Source organism: Chlorocebus sabaeus, chromosome 9 (assembly GCF_047675955.1).
Source record: "Chlorocebus sabaeus isolate Y175 chromosome 9, mChlSab1.0.hap1, whole genome shotgun sequence".
In the NCBI taxonomy this organism is placed as follows: domain Eukaryota; kingdom Metazoa; phylum Chordata; class Mammalia; order Primates; family Cercopithecidae; genus Chlorocebus; species Chlorocebus sabaeus.
Window position 1 is genome coordinate 67,116,904 of NC_132912.1, and position 12,720 is coordinate 67,129,623.

At 42.4% G+C, this 12,720-nt stretch overlaps 1 protein-coding gene and 1 non-coding gene across 6 annotated transcripts in view; one reads left to right on the plus strand and one right to left on the minus strand.

Moving 5' to 3' along the window:
* The window catches only part of CFAP70 (cilia and flagella associated protein 70), a 107,787-nt gene that overhangs the window by 79,293 nt on the left and 15,774 nt on the right, over positions 1-12,720 (plus strand). For 4 of the 5 annotated variants that reach the window (XM_073019059.1, XM_073019057.1, XM_073019058.1 and 1 more), the window contains 6 exons: positions 1,674-1,832; positions 2,973-3,094; positions 5,023-5,175; positions 5,760-5,921; positions 7,346-7,435; positions 10,994-11,095. In XM_073019059.1, the coding sequence (XP_072875160.1) occupies positions 1,674-1,832; positions 2,973-3,094; positions 5,023-5,175; positions 5,760-5,921; positions 7,346-7,435; positions 10,994-11,095 (788 nt within the window). The remainder of the gene's footprint in view (positions 1-1,673; positions 1,833-2,972; positions 3,095-5,022; positions 5,176-5,759; positions 5,922-7,345; positions 7,436-10,993; positions 11,096-12,720) is intronic. The other variant, XM_073019060.1, reaches the window with a different exon arrangement.
* On the minus strand, positions 1,155-1,258 carry LOC119628150 (U6 spliceosomal RNA). Its single transcript, XR_005244463.1, has one exon. It is a non-coding gene; the product is annotated as a U6 spliceosomal RNA (small nuclear RNA).

The following is a 12,720-nucleotide window of genomic DNA, read 5'->3' on the forward strand; positions in this document are numbered from 1 at the left end:
CTAGATACAATACTTCTTTATTTATTTAATTTTATTATTATTATTCTTTTTTAAGAGACAAGGTTTTGTTATGTTGCCCAGGCTGGTCTCAAACTCCTAGCCTCAAGCGATCCTCCCACTTCAGCTTCCCAAATAGCTGGGATTATAGGCATGAGGCACCACACCAGGTTAGACACAATAATTCTTAACAAATATCAGCCAATCAATTTCAGCAACATATAGAAAAGATAATATATTTAAGCAGGTTGTAAGATCAGTTTCACATTTGAAAATCAATGTAATTTACCACTGGGATAGCTAAAATTAAAATGATTGATAAGATAAATTTATAACAAGGATGTGGAGTAACTGAAACTCTCAAACATTCCTGGTGAGAATGCAAAATGGTGCAACCACTTGAGAAAACTGGTTTTTTCTTTTTTTTTCATATACTTAGATGGCCTTCCAATAAATGGCAATTTTTAAAGGTTATTTTTCTCTTCTCTTCTCTTTTTTTTAAGACAGAGTCTCGCTGTGTTACCCAGGCCAGAGTGCAGTGGCAAAATCATGGCTCACTGCAACTTCTGTCTCCAAGGATCAAGCAGTCCTCCCACCTCAGTCCCTCAAGCGTGGGACTACAGGTGTGCAACACGATACCTGGCTAATTTTTGTTTTAGTAGAGATGAGGTCTCACCATGTTTCTCAGGCCGGTCTTGAACTCCTGAGCTCAAGCAGTCCTCTTACCTCAGCCTCCCAAAGTGCTGGGATCACAGGCGTGAGTCACCTTGCCCAACCTCTTATTTTTATTTATTTATTTTTTTTGAGACAGAGTCTTGCTCTGTCGCCCAGGCTGGAGTGCAGTGGCACTATCTGGCCTCACTGCAAGCTCCGCCTCCTGGGTTCACGCCATTCTCCTGCCTCAGCATCCCGAGTAGCTGGGACTACAGGCGCCTGCCACCATGCTTGGCTAATTTTTTGTATTTTTAGTAGAGATGGGGTTTCACCATGTTAGCTAGGATGGTCTCGATCTCCTGACCTCCTGATCCACCCACCTGGCCTCCCAAAATGCTGGGATTCCAGGTGTGAGCCACCGCACCTGGCCCCAACCCCTTATTTTTTTTATTGATGTATAGTATTTGTATGTATTTGTGGAGTGATATTTTGTTACATCCATTTAAAATGTGGATTGCTTCAGAAGTCTGTGAGTCATCCTTGTGCAGGGGCCATGCTATTCTCTGTGCTGTTCCAATTTTAGTATATGTGCTACTAAAGTGAGGACAAAATTGCCAAGTTTTGAAATAAGCTTAAACATACATACACATACATGCCAGCAGTTTCACTCCTAGATCTTAACCCAACTGAAACAAACATATCCTTGCAAAGATCTGTATGCAAATGTTTAAATAAAAAGATTTATTTATTTAAATAACTTAAAATAGGGATCTGTTTGATATTATCATGACTTGGACTAGCAGCACGGTTGTACTGGGGGGTCACAGTGGCAAAACTGTTTTGTCAGTTTAGTTTGTACTCTAAATTATTCAAAAATATAAACAAGTTTACCAAACAAGTCTGTCCTTCATGAAATATTTAGGGAATATGTTTCTTATGCTTTGCAAAATGTATCTCTTACAATAACCTTTAAATACCCAATGTAAGTAGTTTTATTTTTCATTAAAATTTAATCTGTTTAGGACCAGGAGCTGCATTATCTATTCTAGACAAATTTCTTGAAGAATCCTCCAAACTGCAGTCTGATTCACAAGAACCCATTTTGACTACACAAACTTGGAATCCAAGTATAAACCAAAAACCATCTAACACATTTATCAAGGAGATACCAACAAAGAAAGGTAACTAGAAATAAAGATTTCCACTTGGAAGAGGGGCATAAGCTAGACAAGAATGAAGACTCTTATGATGAAATGGCAATCCTGACTTGTTTGAAGTTGATAACTAGGCTCTGAAATCCAAACTCAATGGTGTAACTCTCTCAGTAAGCAAGGATTTTTTTTATTTTTTATTTTTTTGAGACGGGGGTCTCGCTCTGTCGCCCAGGCTGGAGTGCAGTGGCCAGATCTCAGCTCACTGCAAGCTCCGCCTCCCGGGTTCACGCCATTCTCCTGCCTCAGCCTCCCGAGTAACTGGGACAACAGGCGCCTGCCACCTTGCCTGGCTAGTTTTTTGTATTTTTTAGTAGAGACGGGGTTTCACCGTGTTAGCCAGGATGGTCTCGATCTCCTGACCTCGTGATCCACCCGTCTCGGCCTCCCAAAGTGCTGGGATTACAGGCTTGAGCCACCGCACCCGGCCAGCAAGGATTTTATGTTTAGCTCATAGAAGTAGCCAACTACGGACCTATGATTTCCTAACAGTTCTTCATTTTTAAAAAACATCTACAAACTGTGTTTCACATTCAGGAAGATCTGAATACTTTTTAAAACCTTTTTATTTAGTTGTACTTGCATTTGGAACCACAAGTAGATTTACCTTGAGAACCTTTGAGTTCTCCTTTCTGGGGACCATTGCTAGAGAGCAGTCAATTGCTTTCTAGATTATGATCCCTCTCATGTATTAGATAAGAAGACTCTCTGCTACGTGAGTGTATCTGAATTTCTTTTTTTTTTTTTTTTTTTTTTTTTTGAGATGGAGTCTTGCTCTGTCGCCAGGCTGGAGTGCTGTGGCGCGATCTTGGCTCACTGCAACCTCCGACTTCTTGGTTCAAGGGATTCTCCTGCCTCAGTCTCGCAAGTAGCTGGGATTACAGGCACGTGCCACCATGCCCAGATAATCTTTGTATTTTTAGTAGAGATGGGGTTTCACTGTGTTGGCCAGGATGGTCTCAAACTCCTGACCTCATGATCAACCTGCCTCGGCCTCCCAAAGTTCTGGGATTACAGGCATGAGCCACCGCGCCTGGAAGAGTGAGTCTGAATTTCTGACACTTTTTCTATTATATCCAGTCTTCAATCCTTTTAATGTAATATTTTCAGAAGCATCAAAATGTCAAGATTCATCAGCTTTTCTGCATCCCGGCCTTCATTATGGTGTTTCTCAAACTACCACCATCTTCATGGAGACCATACGTTTCTTGATGAAAGTCAAGGCTGTGCAGGTCAGAATATTTGGAAAAGGGCAAGTAGATGGAAAGATTTTAGCAAACTCCTTATTCTATCCGTAATGGTATCTTTCTTTTTTTTTTTTTTTTTTTGAGACGGAGTCTCGCTCTGTCGCCCAGGCTGGAGGGCAGTGGCGCAATCTCGGCTCACTGCAAGCTCCGCCTCCCGGGTTCACGCCATTCTCCTACCTCAGCCTCCCCAGTAGCTGGGACTACAGGCGCTCGCCACTGCGCCCGGCTAATTTTTTTCTATTTTTTAGTAGAGACGGGGTTTCACCATGGTCTCGATCTCCTGACCTTGTGATCCGCCCGCCTCGGCCTCCCAAAGTGCTGGGATTACAGGCGTGAGCCACCGCGCCCGGCCTGTAATGGTATCTTTCAAGCTTAGATATTTGTGAAACAGAAATCAAATATGCTTTTGAGAGCATACTTTAAGCCTAACGGGAAGAACATCCAAACATGAACCACTCTTTGCACATGGCAGCAGAAGACCTCACTGCAAGTTCTGCTCCCTGTAGAATACCAACAGAGCTAAATCAGACTCTAAGGCATATGTTGCCTGATATCACTTTATTATGGGAATTCATTTTGTGAGTGTTGGGGGTTCACAGGAGCCAAATAATTCCCTTCCTCCGTTCTAGGTTTGATCCAAGTAGAAACATACATAGTACTATATCGGGGAATAAAAATATTAGCTTATTTTTATTGGTAAAACTGGGCTGGATAACGTAACTGGTCCCACAATTGACTTACCCGTGCAGTCACAGGTACAGCAGCTGAAGAACTGAAGTCTCCTCTCAGAGAAGAAGAGCACTAGGAGGTCTGCCTATCACATGGGAAGCAAGAAACATATTCATGAGCAAGCAGTAGGAGACAGCAAGATGCAGGAGCCAAGAGTGTTTGGTTTTGGTCCTGCCAAGTGCATGCCCTACTCGAGGGCAGGCAAACTCAAGAAAGGACAAGAATTATCAACTGGGTGGGATTGAGCCACATTAAGCAGGAGCCTTTAACACATTAACCCTCCTCAAAAGAGAAACAGACTCTCTTCTTCCACAGCTAAATAAGTCATTAGCACCCCCGGGTCAGAGACCCAGAAGGCAGGTAGAAAAAATAGCTGCGTTCCCTCTAGTATTCTCCTAAAAAGGTGTAAGTGTAATGTAGAATTTTCTACATTATAGACTGAGATGGGAACAGTGGGAGATGAAAAGAAGGATTTACCTTCGACTTAAGAAGTATATCTAACTTTGTTAAATTTGTAGGTCTTATAAAGTGTAAAAAGCAAAGATTTGGCCAGGCATGGTGGCTTACCCCCATAATTCCAGCACTTTTGAGAAGCCAAGGCAGGAGGATTGCTTGAGGCCAGGAGGCTGCAGTAAGCAGCTCTGGGTGACAGAGCAAGACCCTGTCTCTAAAAAAAAAAAAAAATTACAAAAATTGACCCAAAGTACAAAACTGGTAAACATAACTAATGTTTGGAGGTAGATCCAAAACACACATTTATGTTTCTAAGATTTCAAGTTTAGATTGTTAGAAAGGCAGTTTTACCTCATTTAAGTTTCCTTACAATGTCAACTGCCTGAAAATATTACCTCCTTTGTAAATGGGGTGGTTGATGTACCTTTGTCTGCTGCATAATACATACAGTCTAACACTCACCTAGTATGATGACTAGCAAGACCAGAGTTATACAATATTGCAGGTTATTCACTTGGAAATGTCTTCATTTGGTGACTAGGTGAATAGCTGGTCATGAAACTATGAAGTACAGAATGTTTTTAATTCACCCTTTACCTTTTGAAGTTGAGGATAATTATTTCATTCTGTAATACATTTCTTGTTGTGTATTATTAGAGGCAGAATCCTTCAACCGAAAAAGACACAATGCAGCCATTTATATGCTCCTTATAATCTGATTTTCCTTGCAGTATGTGCACAGAGTGCTTGCACATGAGCTGTTATGCCCTCAAGGAGGCCCCAGCTGTGAATATTACTTGGTGCTGGCCCAGACACACATTCTTAAGAAGGACTTTGCCAAGGCAGAGGAATACCTTCAACAAGCAGCCCAGATGGACTACCTGGTAATGACTTTTGCTAAAGCCTCTTGAGTCTGGAGAAGGGGCTTTATTTAAAGGTGGTGATGCCTCCCAGTTACTCGGGAGGGTGAGGCAGGAGAATCGCTTGAACCTGGGAGGCGGAGGTTGCAGTGAGTGGATATTGCACCACTGCACTCCAGCCCGGGTGACAGTGCAAGACTCTGTCTCAAAAAAATAAAAATAAAGTAATCATGAGTTTTGCAAAGGGCAGAGAAAAGGATATATTTAGCTGATAGTGTTTATTTCAGTTTTTCTATATTTCTTCTCTTTTCTCATGTGAACAGTATCGGGGTTATGCTTGAATGTTTTTCTTAATATTTACTCCACACCCAAAATGGCTTGGAAGACTGCAAGAAAGAAATCTGAGGGCAGACCTAGAAAAATGTCTCCCAGTACAATTAAATGGTTATGTTTCTGAGTGCTCTTAGAAAAAGAAAACAGTTGATCTGAAAAAGAAAAGAGAAAGGAAATGGACTTAATCTATCTAAATTTAAATGTTAAACAAAGATCATCAAGGTACTTTTAAATGCTACCTTATCCCATGTACTATTTGTTTTTCACTTTCCCAGAACCCCAATGTCTGGGGCCTGAAGGGCCATCTCTATTTTCTGAGTGGAAATCATTCTGAGGCCAAAGCATGCTATGAACGAACCATTAGCTTTGTAGTGGATGCTTCTGAGATGCACTTCATCTTCCTGCGGCTGGGGCTCATCTATCTGGAAGAGAAAGAGGTGAGGGGTAGAGGATGGGGAGTAACCCCATGGTCTGGGACCTGATTGTAATTCAAGCATTAATATCCATCTGTGTGGACTAAAATAGTATTATAATAATGACACTTTTACATCCAAAGGTAAAGTGACTTGCCCAACATCAGACAACCAGTAATTAGTGGAAGCAGCATTCAAACTCAGGCAGGCTGAAACTAGAGTTTGTGATTTTAACCATTATGCTACTAAACAGTTCTTAAGAACTCAGTAAATGTTATGTTAGCTAAAATTGTATTCTCAGTAGTCGAAACATCCTTAGCTTGACTTACCTAACAGAAGGTATCATGGGCTTCAAAAGGACTTATCTCCAAACTTTCTCCTTAACACAAAGGGTTCTATTTAATCTAGCTGAAGCTAACCCCATTCCATAGGGCACTCTGACCTGATCATGGAAGCAGCCCCTCCCCATATTTTGGGAAATATTCTGAGTTCTTTGAAAAAAAAAAAAACCAAACCTTTCTTTTATGGAAAATTTCAATACATACAAAGCAAACAGAATAGTAGAGTGAACCACCATGGACCCATCATCTCACTATAACAATTAACATTCTGCCAAAGGCCTTTTGACTCCCCTGCTTTTGTTTTGACTTTATTGTATTTTTCCTGTCAGAACACCCAGTTGTCTTTTTATTTAATATTAAACAGCAAGAGCAACAAGAAATTACAATGCTGTATGACGTAGTGGAAAGCTCACATAGGCTTGACAGAAATCCCTATCCCACTGTAGTGAAGTATATAAGGAAAAGTTCTCTTTCTGATGTCATTGAAAGCTGCATCTTCAGAGCACTGCTGACTTAGGCAGACCCTGGGCAAGCAGGTCTTAGGCTGTTTGCTGAGGCTCAGCTATAGATGCATCTCATGTTGGAGATACAGGACAAGAAATTGTCCCTTCAGGGATATGTCCTTTGAAAGTTTGTCTTTTGAGTTTTTCTAAAATTCTAAGATCTTTTACAACAAAGGGAATAGATTTCCAGAATGATGAGGCTATATCAAGTACACCTTTTAGTCCAGAGATTGTATGTTTGTCATGCCACCACATGATGTTGCATTTAAGTGAAAGAGGGTAATCCATGAAGTCGAGGTGGAATTCAGATAATCATGATGGTTGCCCCCGCTTTCAGTGTAACTCCTTGCCTCAACTCTTACAGAGCCTATAAATGTCTTTGGAACTACTTCGAAGTAAAAGTCTGCCCTTTCATGTGATCTATCCATCTCCTCTCACCAATCTTCTTGCAATAACTCCCTTAAGGTAGATGTAAAAGTACAATTAAAGGTCTTACTTAACTTAGATTGTTCTGGAGAGCAACTTCAGAGATCCTGTGATCATCCCAGCAATACGGGGTTTGAAGCTTCTGGAACAGTAGCTTAGTGGTGCTTTCTTTCTACAGTATGAAAAGGCAAAGAAAACCTACATGCAAGCCTGTAAGAGATCACCTTCATGCCTTACCTGGCTAGGACTGGGAATCGCCTGCTATCGGGTAAGAGAATGAAGGCTTGAGACTAGGGCTGTGCATACAGCTGACCTTGATTCCTTGGCCTTCCAAGCCTCCTGGGAGTTTGTAATGACGTTGGAATAGCCATCAGGGCTGTCTGCTGTAATGAAAAGTTGTTCTTCACAGGTGTTCAGTGAACTGAAGGTCACTTAACTCTAACTAGAAAAATAAAAGATCTTTTAAAAAAATCCCAGAAAAACCTGAACCAAGAAGCTATATAATAAAAAAAATTCATGTTATTTGGTATAGACACTCTTTTGTGATATCTGTAAGAAAAAGGTGATATGGGAGATGAAGAATCTATTCAGGTCAATTAAAGAAATTGATTGACACTAAGCACTGTGACCCTTCGATATGGAGGAGGAGTTGCTGTAGCTTCTGGTAGAAGCTTTTGCTCTGCTTCTCCTAAAAACTCTTTACTTAACCTTCTCTCATTTCCTCCAGTCTTCAAAGAGGCAAACATCCTCTTGTTCCAGCCTAATTTCTTCAGATATATTATTGATTCCATGCCTCTCCTTTTCTTTGAATACCTTACTCACTTATTTATTTATTTATTTGAGAGGGAGTCTCGCTCTGTCTCCCAGGCTAGAGTGCAGTGGTGCAATGGTGTCACCTCAGCTCACTGCAATCTCCGCCTCCTGGGTTCAAGTGATCCTCCTGCTTCAGCCTCCTGAGTAGCTGGGATTACAGGTGCCCACCACCATGCCAGGCTAATTTTTGTATTTTTAGTAGAGATGGGGTTTCACCATATTGGCCAGGCTGGTTTTGAACTCCTGACCTCAAGTGATCCACCTGCCTTAGCCTCCCAAAGTGCAGGGATTACAGGCATGAGCCACCTCACTTAGCCCCTCATTGCTATTTTTCAACCATAAAGATAATATGTGTTCATTATAGAAACTTTAGAAGAAGCCAGGAGCAGTGGCTCACACCTGTAATTCCAGCACTTTGGGAGGCTGAGGCAGAAGGATCTCTTGAACCTAGGAGTTTGAGAGAAACCAACCTGGGCAACAGAGCAAGATCCCCATCTCTACTAAAACATTAAAAAAAAATTTTTTTTTCTTTTTTTTTTTTTTGAGACGGAGTCTCGCTCTGTCGCCCAGGCTGGAGTGCAGTGGCCGGATGTCAGCTCACTGCAAGCTCCGCCTCCCGGGTTTATGCCATTCTCCTGCCTCAGCCTCCCGAGCAGCTGGGACTACAAGCGCCCGCCACTGCGCCCGGCTAGTTTTTTGTTTTTTTTAGTAGAGACGGGGTTTCACCGCGTTAGCCAGGATGGTCTTGATCTCCTGACTTCGTGATCTGCCCGCCTTGGCCTCCCAAAGTGCTGGGATTACAGGCTTGAGCCACCGCGCCAGGCATGGTGGCATGTGCCTGTAGTCCCAGATACTTGGGAGGCTGAGGTGGGAGGATTGCTTGGTGGGAACACAGAAGTTAGAGGCTGCAGTGAGCCATGATCGTGCCACTGCACTCCAGCCTGGGTGACAGAGCAAAACCTCATCTCTAAAAGTAAATAGACAGATACAAAATATGAAGAAAACATATACAGATACAAAATATGAAGAAAGTAGATACAAAATATGAAGAAAACATTAAAGTATCCATAACTCCACAAGTTGGTGATAACTACTGTTAACATTGAATGCATTTTTCTCCCATCTTTTTTTCATATATATGAAAGCAATTTTAATGTATAAAATGTAAATATTTACTCCTTTGTAACTTTTTTCTACTTAACAGTATAGTATTGCTATCTTCTTACAACTCTGTCACCCAGGCTGGAATGCAGTGGCGCCATCTCGACTCACTGCAACCTCCGCCTTCTGGGTTCAAGTGATTCTTCTGCCTCAGCCTCCTGAATAGCTGGGATTACAGGTGTGTGCCACCACACCCAGCTGATTTTTGTGTTTTTAGTAGAGAGGGGGGGCTCACCATGTTGGCTAGGCTGGTCTCGAACTCCTAACCTCAGGTGATCCTCCCACCTCAGCCTCCCAAAGTGCTGGGATTACAGGCATGAGCCACCGCACCCGGCCTGTGTTTTGTTTTTCACACATCTGTCAGTGAGCTCTTTGAGGGCAGATATTGTATTTTATTTATTTACTTGAGACAGGGTCTTGCTCTGTCACCCAGGCTGGTGTACAGTGGCTTAATCTCAGCTCATTGCAATCCCTGCCTCCAGGGCTTGGTTGATCCTCCTGCCTCAGCCTCCTGAGTACCTGGGACTACAGGATTTTATTTTTTTATTCCCAGCATCTAGCATACTGCCTGACACAGAGCAAATCCTTGGCAAATGTAGGTTGATTAAATAGTAAATCAATGTCTCAGAGACTTCAAAGTGTGGGCGTGGGTGAAAGGCCATTCTTCATCTTGTCTTCAGCCTAGAAACCCATTATTTAATTATTTTAAAGCAGAAAAAGTGGGCTGGGCACAGTGGCTCACACCTGTAATCCCAACACTTTGGGAGGCCAAGGTGGACAGATCACTTGAGGCCAGGGGTTTAAGACCATCTGGCCAACATGGTGAAACACCATCCGTACTAAAAATACAAAAATTAGCTGGCTGTGGTGGCAGGCACCTGTAATTCTAGCTACTCAGGAGGCTGAGGGAGGAGAATCCGTTAAACCTGAGAGGCGGAAGTTGCAGTGAGCCGAAATCACGCCATTGCACTCCAGCCTGGGCAGCACAGTGAGACTCTGTCAAAGAGGAGAGGTGAGATGAGGCGGGGCGGGGCGGGGTGAGGAGAGGCGGAAAAGAGAAAAGAAAAGAAAAAAGAACAAAGAAAAGAGAGGGGAATGGTGGGGAGGGGAGGGGAGAGAGAGGAGAGGAAAGGAAAGAGAGGAGAGCGGAGGAAAGAAAAAAGAAAAGAGAAAAAAGGAAAGAAAAGAGAAGAGCTACTTCATTGGAGAAGGGAGAACCTTTTGGAATGTTTTACAAAGCAACAAAGCAAACTCACAGTTAGGAAGCAGCAACAATTTCCATGTGCCCAGAGCTCAGAGTGCACCCTAGAGTCTCTGAATACTGCACTGATTGGTCGGGATTGGGCTGTTAATAACTGATATTAGGGGAAAGAAAGCTTTCTGGAGAATAGTATTTCAACAGGCAAATCAGACTTTTACCTCAGGAAAAGGATGCACAATGTAAATTTAAAAAGCTATAAATGTATCTGAGAGCCCACAGTCTGTGGATAAATCACTGAATGATGCACACATGAGAGTTGAGTTCCTGTGAATTTCCAACCTTGCACCTGAAGCTCCATGGTTTATAGATGTCCTGATGGGACTGCTGTAGAGGGAAGGAAGAAAAGGGTATAAGTTAAGAGCTTACTAGGCAGGGTTCCAGAATCCCCAACCTGGCTTTTTAATCAGAGCTCTTCTACTTTTAATTGGTTCGTATATTGAACCACCACATAAGATTTCATTTGCAGAAAAGAGTTCTGATGCTAAAAATATTAAAAAGTTGAAAACCGTTGTTATAGGTTGTGTACACCAGTATTATTGGGACATAGTGGTTTCAGCTAAGCTAACTCACATGTCTCATTTTTCTGCCAAGCTGGAGGAGCTCACAGAGGCTGAGGATGCTCTCTCTGAAGCCAATGCACTGAACAATTACAATGCTGAAGTATGGGCATATCTGGCTCTGGTCTGCCTGAAAGTGAGTGTTTATTATCTTTACACAATGCCCTTTTAGAGCACAGAGGTGAGGGGTCAAGTAAGCAAGGGGCAGCAGATGGCTATTAATGCATGGTAGCTGAAATCTGATAAGCTCTAGGTGTAATGATTATGCTGATGACAAAGGAAGGGCCAAGTCCGGGCAGGATCTACTTGAAACATGCTTAAAAGTAATATATTTAGGTGTGTTTCTCTGGAAAGGAAGTTCTAAAAATAGGAGCAATCTTGTATCACAACATAAACTAGGTCAAAGATTGATGAAGGAGATGTTCTACTAGTGTTTCTGATTCATTTCTTCCCATTGAAATGCTGGCTGAGGGTGCTTGTCCTTGATTTAGAGGGGATATTGGGTGGAGGGTAATGTGGGAGTTCATGGTAGGTGCTTTACCTATTAAAAGTAACTCTCCCATAGTTAGACTTAAATAACTTGCGTATCAGTCTAAGACCATATTGGGAATAATGAGAGCAGCCCTCAGTTTTCCGCTGGCCAATATGACACCAAATTGATGGGGAGTATTATTATAAGTGAAATGAACAAAACAAAAATTACTAGATTTTCTCTTTAGTGTAAATATTACAAATATCAATATTTAAAAAATACCTGAGGTCTGGCCGAGTGTAGTGGCTCACACTTGTAACCCCAGCAATTTGGGAGGCTGAGGCAGGTGGATCACTTGAGCTCAGGGTTTGAGACCAACCTGGGGAACATGGCAAAACCCTGCCTCTACAAAAAATTAGCCAGGGATGGTGTGGAGAGCTTGTGGTCCCAGCTACTTTGAAGGGTTGGGGTGGGATGATCGCTTGAGCCTGGGAGGCAGAAGTTGCAGGGTGCTGAGATTGTGCCACTACACTCCAACCTGGGTGACAGAGTGAGACCTCATCTCAAATAAATAAATAAATAAATAAATAAATAAATAAAAGAAAATAAAAAGAGTTCTTACCCCAGCTCTCCCCTCACTAGCTCTAGGATCTGAGGCAAGTCACCTTACTTTATTGGGCCTCAATTTCCTCATCTTTAAACTAAAAGGGCCAGTATGGAAGACCATAATATGCTTCTCTTAGAAACTGATAAGTCAAATAGGAAAAAATATATATACAGATGTATAACCCATTCAACAGGTTTGAGTTCAAACACCAATGTAGAACTCTTCACTTAACAATGAGAGGACACATATTCTTTTCAAGTTCAAATGAGTTATTTATAAAAGTTGACCACATGCAAAACCAGAAAGAGGAGTTCAACAAATACATATAGATCACATGGCAGTAAAATGATAAATCAACAACTAAAATAAAGCCCAAAAGACTCATATACTTGGGCTGGGCGCGGTGGCTCAAGCCTGTAATCCCAGCACTTTGGGAGGCCGAGACGGGTGGATCACGAGGTCAGGAGATCGAGACCATCCTGGCTAACATGGTGAAACTCCGTCTCTACTAAAAATACAAAAAAAATTAGCCGGGCGAGGTGGTGGGCACCTGTAATCCCAGCTACTGGGGAGGCTGAGGCAGGAGAATGGCATGAACCCAGGAGGCGGAGCTTGCAGTGAGCTGAGATCCGGCCATTGCACTCCAGCCTGGGCGACAGAGCGAGACTCCGTCTCAAATTAA